The 27,414-nt window shown below is 39.9% G+C and overlaps 1 protein-coding gene across 1 annotated transcript; it reads left to right on the top strand.

Annotated features, from left to right (window-relative positions):
* The first annotated feature begins 2,419 nt into the window (after positions 1-2,419).
* LOC104598743 (uncharacterized) lies at positions 2,420-27,162 on the top strand. Its single transcript, XM_010260929.3, has 2 exons — positions 2,420-3,002; positions 26,169-27,162. The coding sequence occupies exons 1-2, from the start codon at positions 2,568-2,570 to the stop codon at positions 26,739-26,741; spliced, it is 1,008 nt and encodes a 335-aa protein (XP_010259231.1). The 5' UTR covers positions 2,420-2,567; the 3' UTR covers positions 26,742-27,162.
* The last annotated feature ends 252 nt before the right edge of the window (positions 27,163-27,414 follow it).

The following is a 27,414-nucleotide window of genomic DNA, read 5'->3' as shown; positions in this document are numbered from 1 at the left end:
CCGATGATGTCAAAATTGAATAATAAATGTTTAAAAAAATATAGAACACAAAAAATGAAAATGTATAGAATTTTGTCAAAAACATTTGAGAACACTTCTGATGTTATATATTCATCATATTAAATAAAAATAAGTGTAAAAATAAAAGCTATTTTTATTTATGATAAAAATGCAATACAAAATTTAATAATAATAATAATAATAATTGTTATCTGCTACAAGCATTTAAGTTTATTTTTGATCATATATTGTTACTTTTGTTAATTTTCATTTTCTATCTTAACTATGATATATCTAACATTCAAGTAATTAAGAAAATATGGGATTGGTTACATGAATTCTATTTTGTCACTTATGTTGAGTCATGAGTGCCGCCATATCCATGAATCAGGTTAAAATGTCTTTCATATTATATTAAGAAAATGCATGTTTATCATTATACTTTTGTATTTATATTGACATGTATTGTAGCATTTCTTAAATAAAGAAAAACAAAATAGTTACATGGGCAAGAACCCCTTTATTTTCTATTTTTTTTCTTAGACTCAGTTTGGAAAGAATATAAATACAAATGTAAAATCTTGTATTTTGTATGTATTTATACTATACATATTTGTATTTGAACTCTTTCCAAAACTGATGAGCCTTAAGTCATCACTCGTACATTTAGGGGGTATTCTACCATATGAATTGTTTTCTTATTGTGATTACAAAAATCTTAGCCCTACTTTCATACAACACATTCTCAATTGCATGCAAAAGCGCCTAACATGTTTCATATGTTTTGAAGTGCAAAATATTTAGACACGTTTCATATGAAAAAGACAGTTTCCATGATACCGAAATTTTACTCTACCTTCTGCGTCAGAATCTGTCTAAATATTTTGCACCTCAAAACATATGAAACATGTTTGCAAATTTGCAGAGAAATCATGGCCTTGAGACCACAAATTTTACAGCATAATTTTGCTTTCAGTTTTGAGAAAAGAAAACACCACGCAACAAAGAACTTGTTTTTATGTGTTTTCATTTTAAGAAAATAATGTTTTTTTTGGAAAACATTTATAAGCCCCTGTTTGATTGAAACCACAAAATAAAAAAGTAAGAAAATCAGGTTGGAGAATAATCTCAATGAGCAAAAAAGTTAAAAAAAAACTAATTTGGGTAACATATATAATGAGATACCCAACTTATAGAGTCTGACACTACAAGTAGAACACTTGGATGACTTTCATGCAACATTTTCCATTGGAATAGAAAGGATCCAGATTCAGTCCTCACAAAATTTGTTCACACACCATGCTCACAACACTTGCAGCCCTATTTTTGAAATATCTCCCACGGAAAAATATAAGTAATGGAATGTTCTAAATGCACAGCTGTAAATGTTGTGAGCACGATGTGAGGAGAAATTTTGTGAGGACTGAATCCGTTCTCTGTGATAAGGGGGATACATCCAAGCAAATTAGTGCTGTTAGAATTCATTCTTTGACAAAAATCATTTATTTTGCGGCTTGGTTTTCCCATTTTAGATCAGGATTATATGATACCTGGGCTGGGCTTAGACTAGGCTTAAGCCCACAATACTTTAACATGTCCAAGTCCAAAAGGTGAGGCTCAGCTCATTTGGAATTGTCGAGCTTGGCTCGAAAACTTGACTCGAGTCAATATTCATGAGCTGTTTGAGCTTAACTCGGTTTGAGACAATTATAAAAAAGGTTGTTATTAAAAAGTATAAATAAATTAATGTTTAAAATATTATAAATAAAAATATACTAAAAAACTTGATTGTATATTAAAAGTTATAAATAAATCAATATTATGAAATATTGTAAATAAAAATATATTATGAAACATAATTATAAATTTATTTATTCATATTATAAATTAATATAAAAAAATAAGCATACATTGAAAAACAATATTTTATTAGAAGTTCGATTAAGCTTGCGAACTACTCAAGTCAAATATTACAAAGCTCGAACTCGGTTCAACTAACTACTCGTCTTGAGTCAAACTTGACTTGACTCGATTCGACTCAATAATCTTTGAGCCAAGTTCGAGTATTTAGCAAGTCAAACCTAAATAGCTTACAAATTGGCGCTTACACTCCTAGATTAAACCCAAGAGAAAAGCAACACAAATAAAGATATCCAAGTTTCTGTAAATTATGATTCATTGTTTAAACATAATGTAGGTATCCAAATGGGCTGAGCCTATGCTCAACTATGCCCACCCATCTATGCTAAGACCGAAGGAGCTAAACAATTAAGCCCAGGCCCAGCTGTTACTTATTACGTTTGGACGATTCATTTCAATGGGTATGCGCAGGAAAACTCAGCTTAGATAGTTTTACTGGTTTAATTAACCAACAATCCAATTTACGAAATTAGAAGATGCTATTGCTGTTTGGTCCTCTGGAACAAAAAAACAAAGACAAAGCCCCCCTAATCTCTCTCTCTCTCTCGCTCGCTCTCTCTCTCCTGTAACAGAGGAAGAAACTCAAGTACGTAAAAGCTCTTCTGGGAGTCTTCTGTTGGTCTCTGGATGAAATTTCTTCATCCACAATGGATTACAACAAATGGGTTGAAATGCAACAACAACAATCGAACCCTAACCCTTCAACAGACCCTTACGCCCAACTCTACAATGCGCAGGCTGCCTCCTATTCGCATTATCCTTACTACCCACATCATCCCCATAACTCCGGCATTGATGATCCTCAGGCGGTTCTTAAACACCATGAAATCCCTTCCGCCCATGGCGCCGAACCAGGCCTTCATCCACCCGGAATTGATTCTTATGCCGCCTTGAACAACTATTCCCATTCTACCCTTGTGGATTTTGAAACCCAGGCGGGAGTCACCTATGGCCACCAGGCGTCGCAGGTCAGTGCGCTGGCTGCAGCTGCGTATTATCCTGATACTGGTGCTGCTGCGCAGAATTGGGCAGCGAAGGAGGCAGTTCGGCAGTTTGGGGCGGATCCCGTCGCTTACGCAGCTGTAAGTGTTCTTGCCTTTTGTTTTTCTTTGTCGTTGTTATTAGCTTTTTGTCTTGCAAATTTTAGATTGCAGGAGTTTATGATTTTTGAACTTATTATCCTGTGGGATTGATGAAAACAAACTTTTGACTTTCTGTTACCGGTTTAGGATTTTTTTTTAATGTTTTATGTGCAATTAATTGACATTCTTTATATTTTATTGGTGATTATGTGGAACAATCAGGTTCAGTTCTTGAAAAATTCAAATTATCTTTCTTAAATTTTTGTGTGGATGAATAAGTGCTAATGCCTTATGGCATGAAGAACTATTTTTTTCTTTGACTTTTTACTTTTTTCCCCATCTTTTGTACAGTGGTAGAGTTGTTACTAATTGTTTTATAATTATTCTTTTGAAAATTATCCTTATTATTTCATTTTAATTTGTTTTCTGATTACTAGTTCTCTTTGTTGGGACATAATACCTTTCATTTATTCGTATTGTGTAAAACTGTTGGTACCCATTCTTTTGGAAGTAATAATAGTAAAGTGTGGCTAATGTATACCATACAATTTAGAGGCAAATTTTAAATACAGATAAACTACCAGTCATGTTATATGGGCGCCTTATTTGGCAATCAAGAAAAACCATGTAAAGAGAATGAGCATCACTAAGATGAAGATGCTCAGATGGACTGATATCAAGATTAGATTCATTAGAAAGGATAAAAAATGAGCTAAAATTATAGGAAATTCAGGGTCATTACTTAGTGCATTGGTGAAATATCAGACTGACAAGTGTGACAATGTGGCTTTGAGTTAGAACAAAAAGAAAAAAGAAAAAAAAACAGCCAAAGGTTGGGTCTGTATCTAGTCTACCCCTCAGAGGACACTGGATAGCTGGGCCTAACATTTGGTAATGGTCATTATTAGAGGTGTCAAGAGGAGAGGAAGTTGCACATTTGATTGAGGTGGTTTGATCATATCAATTAAAATTTAATTGACTTCACAAATGAGGAAGGATTTTGGTGCAAGTTAATAGCTCCATGTGGGCAAGGGTATTGCCACTAAGGATGCACATGGAAATCTAAAATTCTGCTTGTCACTGCAAGACCTTTCTCATTACATGGAATTTCAGCACTGTGCTTTTCATTGAAGAGATAGAGCTTTTATTTTCTCACAAAATCTGGACTTTATGGGCAAGATACTAAAATGAGAACCATAAAAAGTTAAAGCAGTAGATACTATTTGTTTTCATTGGAAGCTATGGTTATTCTTGTTTTCTCCTAGAGAAGACCATTATTCAATTTAATGATTTTAAGTTTCTGTGAGAACATGATGTTTGTCCACCTCCCACCAAAAGGGGTGGGGGGAGTGGGTGTGGAAACTCCAAAACCTAGGTTTAAGGTTTGCTTGGAATAACCAAACTTAGATTGATAATTGATTTTCTCTTCTCGATTCCTTCTTTCCCACATTAAAGAAATGTCTCTTCTTATTTATAATGGAGAATAATCAAGCCAGGGCTGGGGAGTGGGTCATCTAGGAGCTTCAGAAAGGTGCTAATGGTTTAAGAAAACTTGATTTTTTATGGTATTTATTTATTATAGGGAGAGAATATACTCTACAAAAAACAGGTTTGGTGAGGAAAATTGGATTCGACTGAGAATCAAAAGTACATAACAAGTGCTGTCTTAAAAACCAAGGGATAGTAGGAGTTCTAAAAAAATTATAAGATACACCATTCTTGAATAAAAGAGAATTACTTTCTAGAAATCCTTACATATATGATTTGTTGGGTGAAAAAAAGTCATGTGGATGGAGCTCTGATTTCTTAGGCTGTTTTGGAGTCTGGGGGTTGTGCTTTCTTCTTTACCCAAAGAAATGGTTCTTTCTTGATCATGCAACCCACATACCTATGATTTTTTCATTTGAAACAAGATGTAAGAAATTGGTTAGTGAGTGAGATAGATAGAGGGAAAGGAAGAAATTTATAATTCTTTGGCTTCTTTTAACAAGTTGAATATATTTGGCATGCCATTACTTCTTCTCATGATCTCCTTAACAATTAATCATTTCTTGAAAAGATGTTTGTGGAAAGAAAATATTCTTGGATGGAGAGATTAGTAACCTTGACAGTCAAGCACTTCTCCAAATAGCCATCTGGTTAAAGAATAAATTCTTGGTTGCAAACTTGGAGTAGGAGCTTACAAAATAAAGTTTGTAGGGAATTGAGATATGCCATTTTCATCTTTTGATTAAGAGACATACTGTGAATGTATATTTGCTCTTATATCTACCCTATTTTAGGGTGGCTTGATCCTTCAGTCTAGCCAATGGATCCATGAAATAAATCTCCCTCCAATCGTTTTACTTTCTTCCCTGGTGCTACTCATTATAATCATTATTTGATCAATAATGATCAGAAAACTTTATTAAATAGAGAAAGGATTAGCTGAATGCAATAGCTGTTCAGTGGGCTGTGGAACATCTAGAACCAATGATAACACTTCATGCCAGTAATTAAATACATGGACCCACAACCATTTAACTTCTCTCTGTGGAGTGTGGGCCCCATGTATTTTTATCACTGGTATGGGGTGTAAGATAAAGGCTGCTGAGGGAGAGGTTTCCTAAACAGCTGAGTACAACAAAACAGAAGTAAGACAAAGGCAGTAAAGCCTTACAGCCAAAACCATCCTCCCACAAAATACTATTGAAGTGACTAGAAAACAAAGTAAAATTAAGCCCTTAAATAAATTGTTGGTTAACACCCACTTGGCTAACATCCTTTCCACCTTGCCCTTGACCTGCTCAATTGGGAGTGCCTTGTCTTCGAAGGTCCGGCTATTCCTTTCTTTCCAAATGCACCAACAAATAGCGAAAGGTACTAAGTGTCACAAAAGTATCCCCCTTCTACTAAAGGCTTTTCCAGGAGGCCAATAGCAATTCTAAAGTAGGGGGAAGGACCCAGTTCACAGCAAAGAGCTTCAAGACATGAGACCATACACTGTAAGCATAGTTGCAAGTTAAGAGTAGGTGCTATGTGTTTTCCTCCGCAAGCCACACAAGCAACACTGGTTGACCAGTTGCATTCCTTTTTTTTTAAGAGCATCAATGGTCTGAGTTTTGCCTTTCAGATCCATCCACAAGAAAAACAAAACCTTTGAAGGGATTCTGGTCTTCCAAATCCAAACCCAAGGTGGGGGGTTCAACCTCCAAAGGAATCAGTAGAATCAACATTGACTTGGTGGTAAAAATTCCAGACTTCTCCGAGGGCCACCATAACCAATCTTCAGTTAGAGGCTGGGGTTTAACCTGTTCAAGCTGCTGTAACAGTGTAATCAAGGCCTCCAAATTCCAATCATCTACATTTCTTCTTAGCCTCGATATCCATGTAATCTGGGAAGTACTGACTTCAAGGCAGTCATTGATTCTGGCCTCCTCATCTTGTGCTGAAGCAAATATAGAGGGGAAAGCAATGTGAAGAGGCCTGTGACCACAGCATCAATGCTTCCAGAAAAGAATTCTCACCTTAGCCTGGTTTGAAAGAGACAAGGTTGAAAAAGCAGATCTCTGTTTCGCATTATTACCTTTCAAAGACTAATTCCATAAGACTCATTGAGTGGGCTTGATTCCCACCCCAGTCTAGCTTCCCCATATTTGTTTTTATTATCAGATTTCTCCAGTGGGCATTGATTTCTGTAGCAAACCTCCACAGCCATTTGGATAAAAGGACCAAATTTACTTGCTTCAGGGGCTTAACTCCCAAGCCCCCCAACTTTTTTGGTTTGCAAACTTCTGACACTGGTATGTTCTCATTGGTTCCACAGCCTGCTGAACAGCCATCACATTCAGCTAATCCGAATTCTATTAAATATAGAAAGGAGTTGAACCCCTGTTTAGAGGAGAACCAATTACCAGGGCATCAAGCAAGATGAAGTACAGAACGTCAGACAGCTGAGTAAACAATAACATGAATACAATAGATATATACATTTATTTTTTATGCTCATTCCCAGGGCCTGGTAACACCATTGTTATTGTTACTACTGTTATTACTATTATTAAGTTTACTATTGTCATTATTATGAAGTTTCTTGTGTTAAGCAGACAATGAGTTGTAATTTCTCCATATATTAATTTATAATGTAGATGTTATTATTCTGACTTCAGAGTGTGTTGATCTTTTTTCTTTGGAGGGATGATTAGGGAACATCCCAATTTTGATAAACAGGGCGATTTCCTTGTTAAAAGAGAAAAGGTATGCCTATTAAAGTACACAAGTGCATAGGAGTTCTTGTCTTTTCAAAAGCATAACTTGTAATCTATTCATTAGGAATGACCCTCCTTTATTAAAAATGGGATGTTCTCTAATCACAACTCTTTATTTTTCTTTAAATTTTAATGCTTTATGATGGATTTAGTTTTATAGTTCCTTGACTTTTCCTTTGCCAGTTTGTGGGTAGCATTGTTGTCATTTTCCTTATACCGCCTAAATGGAGCTAGAATTGGATTCTCTTCTTCCATTTCATTTATTTCTGATGCCATATCTCTTGTTGAAAAATAATCTGAGAAATTGATTTTTGTTACTTGAAGCCATGCTCCTTCTGCCTCTTGTTCTTTTTAGAACCACCAAATCACCCCTTGATGGTGGATTAGCTAGTTCTGGTCATTATTTTGATCAGCAATCAACAAAGTGGATTTATTGATGATAAAAAAATAAAAAAAAACTACATTTTTTAGGCAAATGGAAGAGGTTTAGGATAAACAGCTGAGACCTAAGAGCTGGCATTTGTCACAATATCAGAGTCTACTTTTCATTAGCTTGTTTTGAGTTGCTGCTACCCTGAGCTTCCCTCTTATAAACTCATTTATGTTTTCTATTTTTATCTCTCCTATTCCAACCATTATTCTACCACAACATTCTCATCTACACTATACTAATTCAAGGCTGTGCAATTGTTTTTCGTACTTTTGTGGTTTTACTTAGCGGTCTTATGGATCCTTACTGCCTCGTATTGACTCCCACCTCCAAAAAATTATTTATGGTGCATCTAATTTATATGTTTTCAGTGAACTGTGTTTAGTCGTTAGGTTGCTCATAGAAATGATTAAATTTCCAGTCTCCAACTTCAAGTTTATGTGGCTCTACTATATTGCCTTAACATTTATCTATGTTAGCAATTGTATATTCAAAAAATGTAGTTGATAGGGATACTAAGTTTCTGTTGCTGATAAAAGAAGGGATATTAAGTTCCTTCTTTCCCAATCTTAAACTGAACAAATGGAATTTGATTTGTACATTTAAGCTAATGTGTTGAGACACAAATAAAGGGGATACAAGTGTACAAGAAAAGGCCACGCCAGCCTTTAAAGAATGCAACTAACAGCCAACCACTAGGACAAACTAAATAACAAACTAGACAAGTGGACTGGACAAGTGGAGAGGCTGGTATAACAGAATTGTAACAGCAGTATATAAATAAGGGAAGGAAGTTAGGAGGGGATTATGATTTGGGAATACAATCTTTCTTTCTCTCTCTCTCTCTCTCTCTCTATCCTTCTCTCATTCAGGAGGCAGGCTCCCTCGAAAGAGTCCCTGAGTTAGGCAGTCCCTAACAAGTTGGTATCAGAGCCAAGATGCCAAGCACAAGGTCATTCGCAATGGAGAACAGAGTCGACAACATGGAAGGAGAAATGCAAAGAATATCGGCTGACGTCAAAGAAATCAAAGAAAGCTTTGCATCCTTGCTTGAACGACTGGCACAGGCACCACCTGCGCCAATTCAGGAAGAGCCCAGTGACACCAGTCATCGAAGCGGATCAAGAACAGCAAGAATCGAGTTTCCCATCTTCGCAGGGGGAGATCCCACATCCTGTCTTCTACGAACAGAAAGGTACTTCGATTACCACGACACACAGGGACCTGATCGTGTCCCATTAGCTTCTGCACACCTGGAAGGAGAGGCGATCGTCTGGTACCAGTGGTATTGGCGACGACACCCAAGAGCCACATGGGCATACTTCAACGACGCCTTAACCATGCAATTTGGAGTCTCAGCTTTTAAGAACTATGATGAAAGCCTCGCTAAGCTATGATAGACTGGTTCCGTCCAAGATTATCAGATGGCATTCGAAAGATTAGCTGTGCGCGTGCAAGGCTGGCTAGAAAACACGCTTGTCGGCAGTTTTGTTGGTGGACTCAGAGAAGAATTGCGGCTGGAGGTAAAAGGCATGCAGCCCACCACCGTTCTTGAAGCAGCAGCATTAGCTCGACTACGTGAAGACAAACTGAATCGGGCAAGAAGGATTAATCGACCTCTGGGAGCTGCGATCAGACCAGGTATACCAAACCCAGAACCAGGTATCTTGGGTAAACCGGAGCCCAGATCAGGAGTAGGAATCACAAGCAAGGATGCCAACTCTGGTTCAGGCCCTGACTCAGCCAAGAGGTTAATCTGGGCTGAGATGCAAGCCCAATGGGAAAAGGGCCTTTGTTATGCATGTGGAGACAAATTCGGGCCAGGCCATCGCTGCAAGATCCCTCAAGTTTTCTTCCTTCAACCTGAAACCGAATATGTCGAGCAATCAACGGACATTGAAGAGCCAATGGACAACCAAGTGTGTGCTGAATGCTGTATTCAAAGTAGAGAAGTGAAGAAGAAACCCATTGGTATGCTGGAAAATGTCGAACTGTACTACCCAGTCGACCAGCAATGATTTATATATGAATGTAGTACAATGGTACAAGAATTTACTGGAATGCCCCTGATTAGTGATGGGACACCCAGTTAACTTAAAACATTAAACAGGCTTAGGCCCATTAACCCAAGCCCAGTTACAGGATAATTTAACTTAAGTATGGGCTAATAAGACACTTATCAACCGAATACTCATACAAAGAGACTTCATTCTAACATTCTAACACTCCCCCTCAAGCTAAGCATGGATATCAATCATGTTTAGCTTGCCAAGTAGGTCTCTGAACTTTGTTGCTGTCAGTCCTTTAGTCAATACATCTGCAATTTGCATCTCAGATGGTGTATAGGGTACACAGAGTTCTCTTGAAACAGTTCTCTCTCTGACAAAGTGTCGGTCAATTTCAATATGTTTTGTTCGGTCATGCTGCACGGGATTGTTGGCAATGTTGATAGCTGCTTTATTATCACAATACAGCCTGAGAGGGCCCTCAGCCTTAATACCAAGCTCATTAAGAAGAGTTCTGAGCCATAAGAGTTCAGCAACCCCGTGTGCCATAGCTCGGTATTCTGCTTCTGCACTTGATCTAGCCACCACATTCTGCTTCTTACTGCGCCATGTGACCAGGTTCCCTCCTAAGAATGTACAGTAACTTGAGGTTGATTTCCTGTCTCCAATAGAACCAGCCCAATCTGCATTAGTGTAGGCTTCAATTTCAAGTTTGTTGCTTTTCCTGTATAGAATTCCTTTCCCTGGGCAAGTCTTTAAGTACCTGAGAATTCTTTCCACTGCTCTCATATGAGGTGTCTTTGGCGAGTGCATGAATTGACTGACAACATGCACTGCATATGCAATGTCTGGCCGAGTAAGGGATAAGTATATCAGCTTTCCTACCAATTTTTGGTACCTCTCTTTATCACAGTATTCCTCACCCATTGATTCTTGTAGTCCGTGGTTTGGTTCTATTGGGGTGTCTGCTTGCCTGCATCCCATCATGCCTGTTTTTTGTAGGAGATCTAACACATATTTCCGCTGACATATGCAGATTCCTTCTCTTGATCTAGCAACTTCAATTCCAAGAAAATATCTCAGATTTCCCAGGTCTTTGATCTCAAATTCTGAAGCTAAGAACTCTTTCAGCCTCTTCATCTCTTCAAAGTCATTTCCGGTGATCACCATGTCATCCACATAAACAATGAGTGCTGTAAGTTTGTCATCCTGTCTCCTTGTAAACAATGTGTGGTCTGCACTACTTTGAGTGTACCCCACTTTCTTCCTAGCCATAGAAAGTCTCTCTAACCATGCCCGGGGAGACTGCTTCAAACCATATAATGCTTTCCTTAGTTTACATACCTTCTTTCCAACATCATAGCCTGGTGGGGGTTCTATGAATACCCCTTCACGAAGATCACCATTTAGGAAGGCATTCTTCACATCTAGCTGATGAAGTTCCCAAGATAAATTTGCTGCTAGTGATAGTAGGACCCGGATTATGTTGAGCTTTGCTACTGGGGCAAAGGTTTCTTTGTAGTCAATTCCTTCCTTTTGTGTAAATCCCTTTGCCACAAGTCTAGCCTTATACCTTTCGATTGATCCATCTTCCCTGTGTTTTACTGTGAATACCCACTTGCACCCAACAGTGCCTTTCCCCTCTGGCAGGTCAACCAATTCCCACGTTCTTGCTTTCATTAGGGCTTTCATCTCTTCATTCATGGCTTCTTTCCACCTTGGATCAGATGCTGCCTCTGAGTACCTGGAAGGGACACGAACAGAGGAAAGAGCAAACACAAAGGAGTGATAGGCAGGAGATAAGTGTGAGTAAGAAACAAAATCAGCTATGGGATTCCGGGTAGTACAAGAACGAACAGGCTTACGGAGAGCAATAGGAAGATCCAAATCTGAAGTGTGAGGGTCAGAATTACCTTGGATTGCAGAGACAGATTGATCTGAGTTCAATTGGTTGTAATCATGAGATTGAGGGCCCTTATTTCTTTTGCTGTATGTAAGTATCTCTTTCTCTTGTCTGCTGGAGCCTTCAGGAGCATCTGCTGTATCAAGAGATGTAACTGGCACAGTGGGAGCCTCACTAGATTGACCCGAAATGTCACGGCTAGGAATAGTGGAAGGTGATGAAAAGGGGAACAAAAAAGAAAGGAGGATGAGAATCCTCTTCCACCCCACTTGTCTCCCCCTGAAGAGGATTCTGAGAAGACTGGAAATAGGGTTGAGACTCAAAAAAAACTACATCTCTACTGACATACTTTCTCTTGGAGACAGGATCATAACACTTGTACTCCTTTTGTGTAGGAGAGTACCCCAGAAATATTCCCTTTGTAGCCTTGGGACCCAACTTGGTTTTCTTTGGATCATTCACATGTATGAAGCATGTACAGCCAAAAACCCGTGGGGGGAGAGGAAATTTTGGAAGAGTGGGACACAAAACAGAGAAAGGGGTCTTCATACCCAAAACCTTAGATGGCATCCGATTTATCAGGTATGATGCAGTGAGTATAGCTTGAGACCAATATTGCTTGGGCACTTTGTGCTGGAAGAGTAGAGCTCGAGCTGTCTCCAAGAGGTGCCTGTTCTTGCGCTCAACAACCCCATTTTGCTGAGGGGTGTTAGCACAAGAAGATTGGTGTAACATGCCTGCATCTTCCATGAATGAGTTCAAAGATCTTTCAATGTATTCAGCCGCATTGTCTGACCGGAATTGCTTAATCTTCTTGTCAAATTGTGTTTCAATCATCTTGCAAAAGGCCATAGTTATCCGTGGCACTTCATCTCGTCCTTTTAACAGATAAATCCATGTACACCGAGAATAATGATCAATAAAACTGATAAAGTAACGAAAGCCATCAATGGAGACAATGGGTGAAGGACCCCAAACATCAGAATGCACTAAATCAAAAGGAGCTCGAATTTCATTACTAGAAGTTGGATACACACTTCTACATTGTTTTGACATTTGACACACATCACAAATTAGACTCTGACTTGGAATTCCCTTAAACAATTCGGGTAACAACATTGCTAAAGAAGAAAAAGACACATGACCTAGCCTAGCATGCCACAGGTGCAGCCTAGCTATTGACTCCACACTTTCTGGACTAGTAGTAGCAGAAGCTTGTAAGGCTGAGCTGATGTCTGCATCAAAATAGTAGAGGCCCCCATACTCACGACCACTCCCAATCGTTCTCCTCGTCAATCTGTCCTGAAAGACACAATGAGAAGGAAAAAAGGTTATACTGCAGTTCAAATTTTTTGTAAGTTTTGAAACAAACAAAAGATTTGAGGTAAGAGTAGGAACATGTAGGACAGATTTAAGAGAGAGGCCCTTGCTTAGGTCAACCACCCCCTTTCCAGAGATGGTGGAGAGAGACCCATCAGCCACTCTCAACTTATCCTGCCCAGACAATAAATGGTATGAAGAAAATAAGGAGGACATATGTGTCATATGGTCAGTTGCTCCGGAATCAATCACCCATGAGGAGGAATCAATGGAACTAGTTGCACTGAAGGCAGAGACTGTACCTGATTTGGCAAGAGAGGTGGAAGCTAAAGGGTTATTTTTCAGACAGGCTAATGCCCAGCTGAGAATCTCTACCTCACTAGCCGAGAAGCCCAAGGTACTTGGTCCAGAGGAGTTGGTGACCTACCCTGTGATGGAAGAGGACACTGTTGGAGTATTCTGTGACTTGTCACTGCTGTTGTTGGTGGCAAGATTCCCACTTGCTGTATGCCCCCTATGTTGTCTTTTGTCCTTTTTCAAAGCAGCTGGCTTCAGATGAGGATACAAGACCCAACACTTTATCTTTGTGTGTTTCTCACCCCCACAATGAGTACACTTGAGGGACTTCTTGTTTGGAAGTCTATTTCCCTTAGTGGAGACTAGGGCTGAATGTTTTCCAGATAGTTCTGCTGACTGTATCTGGGAATCAACTTGCATCTCCTTTCTCCTTACTTCTTCATTCCTCACCAAGTAGTAGACATGGTGAATGTCGGGTAATTCATCTCTCCCTAGAATCTGTGACCTTATACCTTCATATACTGGGTCTAGTCCAGCCAGAAACTTGAAGGCCCTGCTCTCCTCAATCTGCTTGTCATGCCTCTCCTTATCCTTGGCATTTTCCCAGTTCAAAATCACGTGATGGTCAAGCTCTTCCCAGAGGCCTTCCAGTGTTGCAAAGTATGTTGCTACGGACATGTCTCCTTGCCTTAGGGCTGCAATGTCCTGGTTCAGCCTGTAGATTCTAGCATTGTTCTTTTTTTGGCCGTATGTCTTGGATACTTTCTCCCAAATCTTAGCAGCTGTCGGGAAATGATGAACAGTTCTGGCCACCCGAGGAGTCATGGAGACCAGCAATCAAGACATGACTGTGGCATTTTCCTTGCGCCACACGGTGTATTCAGGACTGCCAACATCTGGTTCTTTCTTGTCTCCATCCAAATAGCCCGTGAGGTCACGAGAGGTAATGAACAGTCTTGCTGAGACGGACCACTCTCTGAAGTTATATTCATCCAACAATACGTTGGTGATTTGCAAACTGTGCAGATTAGGGTTTTCCAAGTTGGGTGACCTTGTGGCAGGTCTGATATCCCTGGAGGAAACTTCTTTGGATAGTGAAGACATGCTGACTTCAGTCTTAACTGGTCAAAGAGCTCAGTGCTGGGCAATCTAGAGCTGGCAGCCCCCTAGGTAACTTCACTTGAGCTGAAGGAGCTCGAGTACAGCAGTGGTGAGGGGTTTCGGACTGATAACCAACCTGAACTTGGAGCTGTTTACCACTTTGCTGTTTTGGTTTTGCTGGGGCTTCGAAGCTGCTGTTGTAGGGAAGCTCTCCCCCTTTCGGCTTGGGCTAGGACTGCTGAAATCAGTCTTCAACTAGGTTTGTCCTATACAGACCTCACTTAGTAGCAAAATAGCTACTATCTTGCTGAAGAAGAAGCTAGTAGGACATCCACTTCTGGGCCTTACCTCTCTTGAGCCCTACAACCAAGGGAAACCCTAGGTTCGAATCTACCTTGTTCTCTTACAACCCTGTTTTTTACAGCAACCCAGAGAAGAAGAAGAAATGAGAGAAGAGTAGCAAAAGATGACAGAGTAGAAGCTGGTGTGCCGGCTGAAACCCTAGGTTTGAATCAGCTCTGATACCATGTGTGCTGAATGCTGTATTCAAAGTAGAGAAGTGAAGAAGAAAACCACTGGTATGCTGGAAAATGTCGAACTGTACTGCCCAGTCGACCAGCAATGATTTATATGTGAATGTAGTACAATGGTACAAGAATTTACTGGAATGCCCCTGATTAGTGATGGGACACCCAGTTAACTTAAAACATTAAACAGGCTTAGGCCCATTAACCCAGGCCCAATTACAGGATAATTTAACTTAAGTATGGGCTAATAAGACACTTATCAGCCGAACACTCATACAAAGAGACTTCATTCTAACATTCTAACACCAAGAATGGGGGCAATGGACAAAGGAATACCCAGAAGTATCCCTGCAAGCCTTGACCGGTCTTGCTTCTCAAACTATGAGAGTAACCGGATTGGTACAAGGGCAGCATGTGTCGGTTCTGATAGACAGTGGCAACACCCTCAATTTCATTACCAAAACATTGGTCAAACAACTAGGGATTCCGGTTCTACCATGTACAGCCTTCCGGGTACACGTAGCTAATGGGAGCAACCTGGTGTGCGACAGTACGTGCACAGAATTAAAAATGAAGATACAAGGACATGAGTTCGAGGTAGATCTGCACCCCCTGGAAATCAGTGGAGCAGATGTAGTTCTCAGAGTCCAATGGTTAAGGCAACTAGGGCCGGTGATATGTGATTGGGGCTTTTAGAGTTAGCCGAATAAGGGTAGATTAGTCAACTCACCTTGGTTAAGTTATGAGCTTATGTGGCAGTCTTATTAGAGGTTCTCTGTCCCATACTTAAGTAGGGGCAGTTTAGTCCTTGTACATTTAATTAGAAGCCTAATCACTATTAAGAGGTCGATTGATAGGGTTTAGCTATCAGGTTTGACAGTTCTTTCATCTTCTTCTTCTTCTTCTCTTCTTCTTCTTCTTCTTCTTCTTCTTCTTCTCCTTCTCCTTCTCTTTCTTCTTCTCCTTACTGGTTTTCGGTCTACTGTAGCTACAGTAGAAACATGGTATCAGAGCGTGACAACTTCAGTTCGTGCTTCAGTTCTCTCCTTTTCTTCTCTGGGCTGTCAATGGAGAAAAGTGGTTCGTCCCAGGCCTGAAACATCACAGCTCTTCTTTTTTCTGGTGCACAGAACCTCCTTTCCTAAGAAAACAACTTCAGCAGTGAATGGTTGGCTGAAGCTCTCAAACGAAGGTTGGTTATCTCTCCTCTGTGTGCTGTTGGTATTTCTGGGTTGAAAATCTTCAAGAACTTGAGAGGACTGATCAGAACCTAGAGAACTAGGTTGGTTGTTGCCCTGGTTCTTGGAAAAATTCCAAGAACAGGCTGTGTTTACAGTGACCAAATGGTGTAAGGGCTGCTACTGTAGGTGGCCGAATGGTGCAAGGTGTAATGCAATGGTACTAGTTGAGTTTTTGTTGGTCTTGTGGTGCCCTCTTAAAAGCGTTAAAGCAGGTCTGTATTGTGTGTGACAGCTATGGCTGTGTGGTGGTGCTTGTGATGCACAAACTCAGTTGAGTAGTTGTAAGAGAGCTTGCATGTGGTTAGTAAGTGCTGAATTAATGTCAGTGTAGTCTGTGTTTTTTTTTGTGAAATTAGTAGTGGTGTGGATAAGAACAAAGGCGTGTGTATCTATCATTGTGTTTAGGGACTGCTGTAGGTTCTCGAACATCAAACTCTTGATAGCAGCACTTAGTTGGTGATTGGGAATTCAGATTAGAGGCAGCATTGAAAGAGTATCATGGCAGCAATGGGGGATGGCTGTAGTGATCAGAAACCTGGTGTGGTGGTTTCCTCTGACTATCTAGGTGTACAGATGACCTCAATTAAATTGAATGGTGAGAACTATGTTCCATGGGCCAAGTCGGTGGAAGTTTTTCTCAAGGCAAAGAGAAAAGTGAAGCATGTGAAAGAAGATAAACCACCGGCTGAATGGTGAGAATTATGTTCCAATTTTGTTCCAAAACTGAATGGTGAGAACTATGTTCCAATTTTGTTTCAGTATCTCGCCTTTCCGCCTCACATCGCCAGTTTGTTTCACTATTGTCATCTATTTCCATACCTAACAATGTCCAAGAGGCTCTTAGTTCACCTGGGTGGAGGCAGGCAATGGAAGAGGAGCTCTCTGCTCTTCAGCATACTCACACGTGGGAGCTCACTACTCTTCCTCTTGGTAAGCATGTTGTGGGTTGTAAATGGGTGTATACTGTTAAATACTTGCCAGATGGTAGTGTGGAGCGTCTGAAAGCCAGACTTGTTGCTAAAGGGTATTCACAGTTGTATAGAGTGGACTATATGGAGACCTTCTCTCCAGTGGCTAAGATTAGCTCTGTCCGTGTGTTAATTTCCCTGGCAGTTATGTATGATTGGCCCTTATTTCAACTTGACATAAAAAATGCCTTCCTTCATGGTGACCTTATAGAGGAGGTATATATGGAGCAACCACCTGGGTTTGTTGCTCAGGGGGAGGCTGGTAAGGTGTGCAGACTGAAAAAGGCAATTTATGGGTTGAAACAATCGCCTCGTGCTTGGTTCGAGAAGTTTAGTGAAGTGGTGAAGAATTTTGGAATGAAACAATGCCAGGTTGATCACTCAGTGTTCAGCTATGACTCAGAAGCTGGAAAGATTTTATTAGTGGTCTATGTGGATGATATTGTCATAACTGGCAGTGACAAATTGGGGATCGACAAACTCAAGGTTTTTCTGCAAAATCATTTTCAAACAAAAGACCTTGGGACATTGAAGTATTTCTTGGGTATAGAAGTTGCTAGATCAAGACAAGGTGTAAACCTGTGCCAAAGAAAATATGTTCTCGATCTGTTGGATGAAACAGGACTGTTAGGTGCAAAACCGGCTGAGACTCCTATGGAACCAAATGTTAAGTTGAGTAGTGATACAGGGGAAATATTTGATGATCCTGGAAGGTATAGACGACTAGTGGGGAAGCTGAACTATTTGACTATCACGAGACCAGACATCTCCTTTGCAGTCAGTGTGGTGAGTCAATTTATGCAGAACCCTCGTATATCTCACTGGGATGCAGTTCTTAGAATTGTAAGATATTTGAAGGGAGCTCCGGGCCGTGGGCTATTGTATAAACCAGGAGGAAAACTTGAAGTAGTTGGGTACACGGATGCAGATTGGGCGGGCTCTGTGTTTGATAGAAGATCTACTACAGGTTACTGCACATTTCTTGGAGGAAATCTTGTGACGTGGAAGAGTAAAAAGCAGACGGTTGTGGCTAGAAGTAGTGTTGAAGCCGAGTACAAAGCCATGGCACACACTACATGTGAATTAGTGTGGTTGAGGAATCTCCTACAAGAAATCGGGTTCCACATGGATAAACCTATGAAGTTGTACTGTGACAATCAAGCTACGCTCCATATCTCATTCAACCCTGTTTTTCATGAGAGAACAAAGCACATAGAGATTGATTGCCACTTTGTGAGGGAGAAGGTTCTTATTGGAGAGATAAGCACAGAACATGTAAGCTCAGGTGATTAGTGGGCAGATTTGTTTACAAAAGCCTTAAGCTCAGGGAGAGTGAACTATATATGTAACAAGCTGGGATTATATGACATATATTCTCCAGCTTGAGGGGGAGTGTTAGAGTTAGCCGAATAAGGGTAGATTAGTCAACTCACCTTGGTTAAGTTATATGAGCTTATGTGGCAGTCTTATTAGAGGTTCTCTGTCCCATACTTAAGTAGGGGCAGTTTAGTCCTTGTACATTTAATTAGAAGCCTAATCACTATTAAGAGGTTGACTGATAGGGTTTAGCTATCAGGTTTGACAGTTCTTTCATCTTCTTCTTCTTCTCTTCTTTTTCTTCTTCTTCTCCTTCTCTTTTACTGGTTTCGGACTACTGTAGCTACAGTAGAAACAGGGGCCGTCTCACCATGGATTTTCTAGTGGGCAGCTCATGGGTGCATATTCAAGGGCAGCTGTCCAAGAGTCCAGGACCTATTAGTCTTGTGTCCCTAAGGAAACAGGTAGCAGACCCAGCCCACATTGTTTTAATGCAGATAGACTCCCAAGGGAACGGCCCCATTCTAGCCCAAGGAAGCAGATCCGAAGAAGGCCACAAACAACTACAACAACTACTTCAGAAGTTCTCAGTGATCTTCCAAGAACCTAAGGAACTACCACCGAAACGTGCCCATGATCATTGCATTCCATTGCTGCTCGGAACTGCACCCACAAATGTAAGGCCCTATCGTTACCCCTATTTTTAGAAACTAGAGATTGAGAGGCAAGTGCAAGATATGCTTGACAAAAAAATTATACAACCCAGCCAAAGCCCATTCTCCTTGCCAGTATTACTTGTGAAAAAGAAGGATGGGACATGGCGGTTTTGTATAGACTATAGGGCTCTGAACAACATTACTGTGAAGGATCGATTTCCCATACCGGTAATCGATGAACTACAAGATGAACTCGGCAGGGCCACCATATTCTCTAAACTAGACCTGAGATCGGGATATCACCAAATCCGGGTCCATGAGGGAGACATCCACAAGACTGCCTTTCGTACACACGAAGGGCATTACGTTCCAAGCCCTTATGAATGACATATTTCAACCTCATTTGCGCAAATTTATACTCGTTTTTTTTGATGATATACTTGTATATAACGCTACATGGGACGAACACCTAGTACATCTACAAATCACCTTGGAACTGCTAAGGACTCATAAACTCCTTGCAAAGGAGTCAAAATGCGCATTTGGACAGACACAAGTACACTATTTAGGGCATGTGGTTGAAAACGGCATTGTAGCAGCAGACCCGAAAAAGATCTCAAGCATGATAAATTGGCCCCGACCTTAAAATGTTAAGGAGTTACGAGGCTTCTTGGGTTTAACAGGGTACTACCGGCGATTCATTAGAGGGTATGGACTGATTGCTGCCCCCTTGACAAGTCTACTTAAGAAGAATGGGTTCTGCTGGACTAGGGAGGCCCAACAGGCTTTCGAGGCACTCAAAACAACTGTCTCATCCCCACCGACGCTCGCACTTCCAGACTTCTCAAAGGACTTCATCATTGAATGTGATGCGTCAAGCCAAGGAGTTGGTGCAGTCCTCATGCAAGAAGAAAGGCCACTAGCGTTTTTCAGCAAAGCAATGACAGCACAGAAATGGGCCAAATCAGTATACGAACGTGAACTGATAGCAATTGTTCTCACAGTTCAGAGGTGGTGGCCCTACCTTCTAGGAAGGAGGTTCATCATACGAACTGACCACCAGAGCCTGAAATTTCTGTTGGAGCAGTCCATACTATCTCCGGAACAGCAGCGATGGATAGCCAAATTACTTGGCTACGATTATGTCATTAAATACAAGGCAGGGCACGCTAACAAGGTGGCGGATGCACTGTCACGCCAGCCACAACTATTTCCATTACTTCTCACTGGCCCAACATGTTCCTTCATGGGTCAGCTAAGGGAAGAAGCTGAAAGGCACCCACAACTGAGCAAGCTGCGGTCACAGGTCCAAGAGGACCCTACTAGCCACCTAGGGTACACAATGGAGAATAACTTGCTGCTGTATAAACGCCGAATGGTGATACCACAGGATTCAGCCCATATTCAGCAGCTTCTGGAAGTGTTCCACTCATCCCCAGCAGGAGGACACTCAGGGATCCTGCGCACTTACAAGAGACTAGCCACCCAATTCCACTGGAAAGGCATGCGAAATTCGGTCAAAAAATTCATAGCCGATTGCGTCATTTGCCAGAAAAATAAGGCGGATACCCAGTCTCCAGCAGGACTGCTACAACCACTCCCAATTCCTACACAAGTGTGGGTAGATATATCCATGGACTTTATAACGGGGCTTCCCCTTTCCTATGGCAAGTCCGTCATTCTCGTAGTGGTTGATAGATTCACCAAATACTGCCATTTTCTCCCTCTGTCCCACCCCTTTACAGCCTCCATGGTGGCTGAGATTTTTACTAAGGAGGTGGCACGACTGCCCCCTAACTCTATTGTCTCAGACCGCGACCCTATTTTTATGAGTCGTTTCTGGGCAGAACTTTTTCGACTACAGGGAGTGAAACTCTTCAAATCTACCAGCTACCACCCTCAAACAGATGGGCAGACTGAGGTGGTCAACCGGAGTTTGGCAACCTATCTAAGGTGCTATGCAGGGGATAGGCCACGTCAGTGGCTCAAGTGGCTTCATTGGGCAGAATGGTGGTACAATACCACGTATCATAGTGCAGTAGGAATGACTCCCTTCTGGGCTCTATATGGACAGGACCCACCTCCCCTACTCCCATATGAGAAATGGTCTACAGCAGTAGCAGCAGTAGAAGACCAACTCCTCCAGCGAGATAGGTTGTTACAAGATCTCAAATCCCACCTCCATCGAGCCCAACAATGGATGGCAGACTCCTACAACAGAAGGCAAAGGCCTGTCCAACACCAGATTGGGGAGCAAGTCTTCCTTAAATTACAACCATACAAGCAAGTTTCAGTAGCAGGCCACCGGTGGAACAAGCTGAGCCCTAGGTACTTTGGCCCATTTCGGATTGTGGAATGCATTGGGTCGGTGGCATACATGCTTGACCTCCCAGCAACATCAAACTACACCCTGTATTCCATGTATCCCTACTGAAGAAATGGCCAAAAACAACAACCACCCTCCCATCATTCTCGGAAGATGGCCAAGTTCAAACTGAGCCCACTCAGATAACAGATTTCAGGTGGATACGCAAGGGGAATCACATTGAACCAGAGGCATTGGTGGTATGGTCAAGTCTCCCAGTTGAGGATGCAACTTGGGAACCTTACTTGGATTTACAGAATAGATTCCCACATCTTGACCTTGAGGGCAAGGTCGCTTTCAAGGGAGGAGGGACTGTTGAGACACAAATAAAGGGGATACAAGTGTACAAGAAAAAGGCCACGCCAGCCTTTAAAGAATGTAACTAACAGCCAACCACTAGAACAAACTAAATAACAAACTAGACAAGTGGAGAGGCTGGTATAACAGAATTGTAACAGCAGTATATAAATAAGGGAAGGAAGTTAGGAGGGGATTATGATTTGGGAATACAATCTTTCTTTCTTTCTCTCTCTCTCTCTCTCTCTCTATCCTTCTCTCTCTCATTCAGGAGGCAGGCTCCCTTGAAAGAGTCCCCGAGTTAGGCAGTCCCTAACATATGTTACCCAGATATGGGAAGGACAAGGTAGATATGGAATTTACACTAAAAACCTGGAGCACCTGACATGATATGGCACCTTTGTACATGTATCTGGGTATTGATGGCATTTAACTAATTGAAGGTTTATTCTTTTCACTCAATGTGGTCTGCACTTAACAAACTAACCAATATTGAGATAGTTTGTTTCATTTGATCACAGTCTTTGGTTTTGTTTGGTTCCCCTTGGTTGTATATCAACTTATCTAATGATCTTGGAACTTGGAAGTTCTAGCTGTTTTTTTGGAGCCACACTTTTTCATATGTATAAAACTTATCTCAAAAACTAATGCAAATCTTATGGGGTTATGATCTATGTGGTCACTGCATCCCAGTCTATGCAAGGGAAGAAAAGATTTGATTATGCCTTCTTTTCCTTCTCCCATAATTATGATTTCCTCAAAATATAGGCTTCATTTTGTGCTGTAACTGCTGTTCTAGAATTGAAAGTGCATCTTAAATATGCAATGCATGAAAATGTTTTTTTAGTGTATTTCCTTGTTGATGACAAGTTGTCACTCCTGATGTTTTCCTTGCCTAAGGAGTAGTTCTCAGTGATCTCATACTCCCATATATTGACTATTAGAAGCAAAACCAAGGGGTCATCATATCCTTTTGAGGTAACATGGAGAAAGCTTGCATTCCCATATCAAGAACAGTCAAATATTTGAAAAAAGTTCACGTTGTAATAAACCTGTTTGTTAAATACTACTGATGTCATGTAACCATGAGTTTGTGCTCCATAACTGCCAGTTCAAAAAGTTACATTTACTTTTTTCCTTCAGAAGATGAAACTTGAAAGTCATGTGACCTTTTGCATTCCATTTTGAAACTGCCACATGCTTCCTCTGGTATTTGTTCGAGTGGCCATATGAAACTAGTATCCTTCCAGTCCAAATTCTCCCTCCACATACTTTTCTGGTCTGGTAGGAAACAAGCTAGTGGATTATGATTAAGATTTAAGATAGGATGTTGATGACTAGCTAAGATACGAGTATTACTGCTGGAGCTACACAGATTTGGTTAAGTAAGACAACTACACAAATCATGATATGGTCAGTACTGAGTAGAGCACAACCACTATGGTATTCAAATGACATTTGTCTGATGTGTAAATTAAAAGTAATGAAGTATGCATAAGATGTATATTCCTCAAATGTTTGGTTCATTAAAAGTGAATGTTGATGTGCTATGGATGCTATGAATGGTTCAGTTGTTGGTCAGAGATCATGTGGGGTCCTTTTTTATTTGCAAGAGCTACTCTGATCACTTCTCAATCTGTTCCTGAAATGGAAACATGAGCTTTCTATGAGGATCTGGTGTTTGCACAGTCTATGGCTATGAGGATCTGGTGTTTGCACAGTCTATGGCGTTCTCAGATGTTATTCTGGAAATCAATGCACAGGTTTATGTAAATCCTGTTAGTGGGTGACTCCACACCACTGTGGCGACTCTGTTTGTTGCTGGCTGAATGCAGAAGTATCTTAGACAACTTTCACACTTGGTTCGGTACACTCGTCGAGAAGCTAATCATGCAGCTTGCAAAATAGCATGGTTTGGCCTTTCACTTGCTAGACCTCAAACTTGGTCATCAGTGCCTGACTTTCTATCTTCAACTATTGTATCTGATTTACACCGAGTTAGTGAATGATTCTGCCTTTGGAGTTTGGGCCTAAAAAAGTGTTGGGTTCATTTGGGTGTATAATTGTAAATACTAGCTTAGTTCATTTAGATGAAAGAAGAAAGAGGGCTTCTTACAGTTTGGTTATTGAGGTAGGCCACATTTGACTTGGTCTAGCATTATGATGTGGGATGAGGAAATGTCTGAAGCAGTAATGCGATTTTCTCTCTTATTAGTGATGATAAGTTGTAGGAACAATTTGTCCTGCATCAAGTGTACTGATATTGAGCAGATGCAGATTAGTAGTCCAATAGGAACAAAAATTTACTGGAATCATAGTTATCAAGGTTATCACCTAGGTGACAAGGCATCCTTGGTGGGGCAACATGCCAAACTCCATGACTTATAACCAAGGTTTAAAATGCCGATGCCGATGGAAATGTCGCTTACCAAAATATAGGACATATGTCGGAAATGTCGAGGGGAAATATGATTTTTAATACTAAACTTATAATTCTGATTTTTAATTTTGATTTATTATAAATTCTAATATATTTATTTCACACTAGTAAATAGAAATACATTTATTCTGATTTTTTAAATATTAAAGTTATAATACATTATGTTTTATTATAAATTTAATAAACTGATTCTCCTTTTTGTAGTATTAAGATTATGATAAATTCTGATTTCTTATAAAACTTAATAAATTTATTCTGTTTTTTTATATTAAATGTAGAATATGATTTATTATAAAATTTAATAAACATTTTCTGATTTTAATAAATATTTTAAAAAATACTAACTAGTTAATATTTTATTACTTGAAAAATATTTTATGTTTTATATTATAAAGTAATTAATTTATTCTTTTGTTTTTATATTTTGTAAATTCTTTTTTATAAATATTTTATTTGAAATATTAAATAGAAATTATTAATGGAGTAATTTATATTAATATACTGTATTATAATAATATAATATACTAATATATTATATTATTAATGCACATTAGTCGACATCCTGTCGACATAATAGGAAAAATTGTCTTTTTTGGTTATTTGGACCAATTTGGTCAACATTTCCAAAATATAGGAAATGTCGACCAAAATAATGTAATTTTTATATTACCATCCATTTTCATGTCGGTGAGCCTCGACATCGACATATGTCGGGTGACATTAGTGACATTTCGCAACATTTGAAACCATGCTTATAACAAAAGGTTGCCAGTGCCCATATAGGACACTAGGAACCTACCTAGGCCATATGGCGGTGTGTATGTTACTTATTCTTTGTTATGGGATTTTACCATTGAGATGTAAAAAAGATCCAAGGATTTTGAGAAGAGAAGGTAAAAGAAGTCTCTCTCTCTCTCTCTCTCATTTTTTATTAGTATAAAACTATAGCCTTTTTAGTTGCTATTTTTTTTTTTGACATGCTAATTTTTTTATTAATATAAAACACTCATTATTATTATACTGTGTTTAATATAGATTTAAAATGCTACCGTATTTTAATTATGATGAATTGCCTTGTTTTGAGAGGAAAATCAATATTTAGTAAAGAAAATTTCTATTTTTTTCAAATCATATGCATATTGATTTGTTTACAAAACCAAGGAACTAACCTAGAATTTACTCATTTCTCTGTAAAATTTGTATTGCCTAGCTTCTGCCTAGGTGACTATCTTCTCCACTTTGGCCTAGAATTTTCTATGTATGCTTTGACAGTTATGCCAAGAACATTTGGAATACAAAATTGACAAAGGTTTATCACTTTTTCTTGATCTTCTAGAAACATGCTGACTGATGAATTAGCAGTTCTTTTTGTTTCTTTAATTTCTACAGTGATTCCCTTTACTTAATGATGAAGGGAGATTTCTTTGGGTCCTTGTACTCAAATAGATCTTGTGATTCAGTATTAAAAAGGCTTGCAACTTCAGCAGGAAGTAATTCATGGGGTTGTACTTGCATATTTACCCTGGGCCTTATTAAAATTTTGGCTTTGGTTGTTTTGATGTCTGTTTGAGAGTAGCCACTTTTTGCAAAAAATACCCAAAGGATAGGTCTGTATCCATCCATCCCTCCCAAGACCCCAGATATCTAGGACCAACATGGGGTAATGATTTTTTGTTTTCAATTTCTGATATTTCTTAATTGTTCTCTACCTCTTCCATGTGCTAGCTTGTATAAGAACATAGCGGTGTCACTTTTCCTGTCATGTTAGCTTTGTGCAGGATGGTCTTTGCATTTTGCAATTGTGCATTTGTTCTTATTTGTATTTATTCTTCAATGTGATATTGAACAACGTCCTCTTGCATTTGTTTTTATTCCTTGTCTTCACCCCACTCGGCCACTCCTTTAGTCCATTAGGTTAATATTTTGGCATATCTTGTACTACCTGTATCTTTTGTATACGAGGTTGCTATACTGTTATTTCCTTTTTTTTAATGCTTATTCTTGCACGTATATAGCCATTAACAAAACAATCTTTCTTGGTGACCAAGCAGGTTGGCATAAGACCTAATGGAACGGATACACTAGTTACTGTAAATCCCAAGCCTGTCACCTGGACCAACTCAAAGATCCGTCCTATAAATGATGCCTGGAGGAAACGACCAAAGAAAACAAAAATCGTGCAGTCTGCATGGTGTGAAGTCTGCAAGATTGACTGTAATAGCAAGGAAGTACTGGACCAACATAAATTGGGAAAGAAACACAAGAAGAACCTAGAGAAATTAGAAGCGGCAAAGAAAGAGGCCAATGCTCCCATCCCTGCAGTTGCTCCAGTGGCAAATGATCCCCTAATAGGGCCAAAAGAAAACCCAGCAGTAGAGAAAGGCAAAACCATCAGTGTGCGGCCAACAAAGAAGAAGGCAACCTCATCATCAGCCTCTGGTGTGGATTTGGAGACAAAGAGGCAAAAGGTTATGGAAGGTGGAGCAGCACCAGATGCTGTTAAGGTGTGCACAATATGCAATGTGGTATGCAATAGTCAGATAGTCTTCAATTATCATCTTGCGGGACAAAAGCACATTGCAATGCTGAAGAAACAGGCAACAGTTGGAACAATGGCTGCCTAAGGGCTGGATTGCCTAGGAAAAAAAAACAGATCATTATTATTTTCTCATTTTCAATGGGGTTTGGTCCGGTGGGTTCTTTGCTTTTGGTGAAAGATAAATGTAAACCAGTCTTTGTCTCTCCCCAAAATATATCTCTAAAACCTCTCTTCCATACAAAAGTAGTGCTTGTTATGCTGAGAGACTTGGTGGTGTCTAAAGAAAAGAGAAGAAAAAGGTTGGGAAAGAGAGAAAATCCAAAGGCTACTCTGCAGGTTGCCTCATTGTTAAAAGAATTATTGTTCAGTCGTGGGTTAGTAGGAAAGAAGATCACTATAACAGTAATGTTTTAAAAAGAAAAGGTTGAAGTGGTCTAGATGACAAGCTATCTCATCCATGTGATGAATGGAATATAGAAAACCCTCCCCCATCTTAATCGAAACAACATCTTGTGTTGATTGTTACTGGGTTCTGGCCTTCTAGGTTTTTGTCGTTTGAAGACCCAGTAAGACATTAACCTAGAAGACCCAGTAATGCCTTCTAGGTTAATGTCATGGCCTCCTTTGAACCTTAATTACTCTTTTGAGGTTGTAGCTTTGGAGAAATCAAGCGTTCAAAGCAGAAGTATGGTAGTTGGTTTGTTGATTAGACAGGAAAGGATACATCCAAGCTATAGCCCCATGTGTTTAAATTTTCA

Source organism: Nelumbo nucifera, chromosome 3, assembly GCF_055504915.1.
Source record: "Nelumbo nucifera cultivar China Antique chromosome 3, China Antique-T2T, whole genome shotgun sequence".
NCBI classification, from domain to species: domain Eukaryota; kingdom Viridiplantae; phylum Streptophyta; class Magnoliopsida; order Proteales; family Nelumbonaceae; genus Nelumbo; species Nelumbo nucifera.
This window is presented reverse-complemented; position numbering and strand designations above follow the sequence as displayed.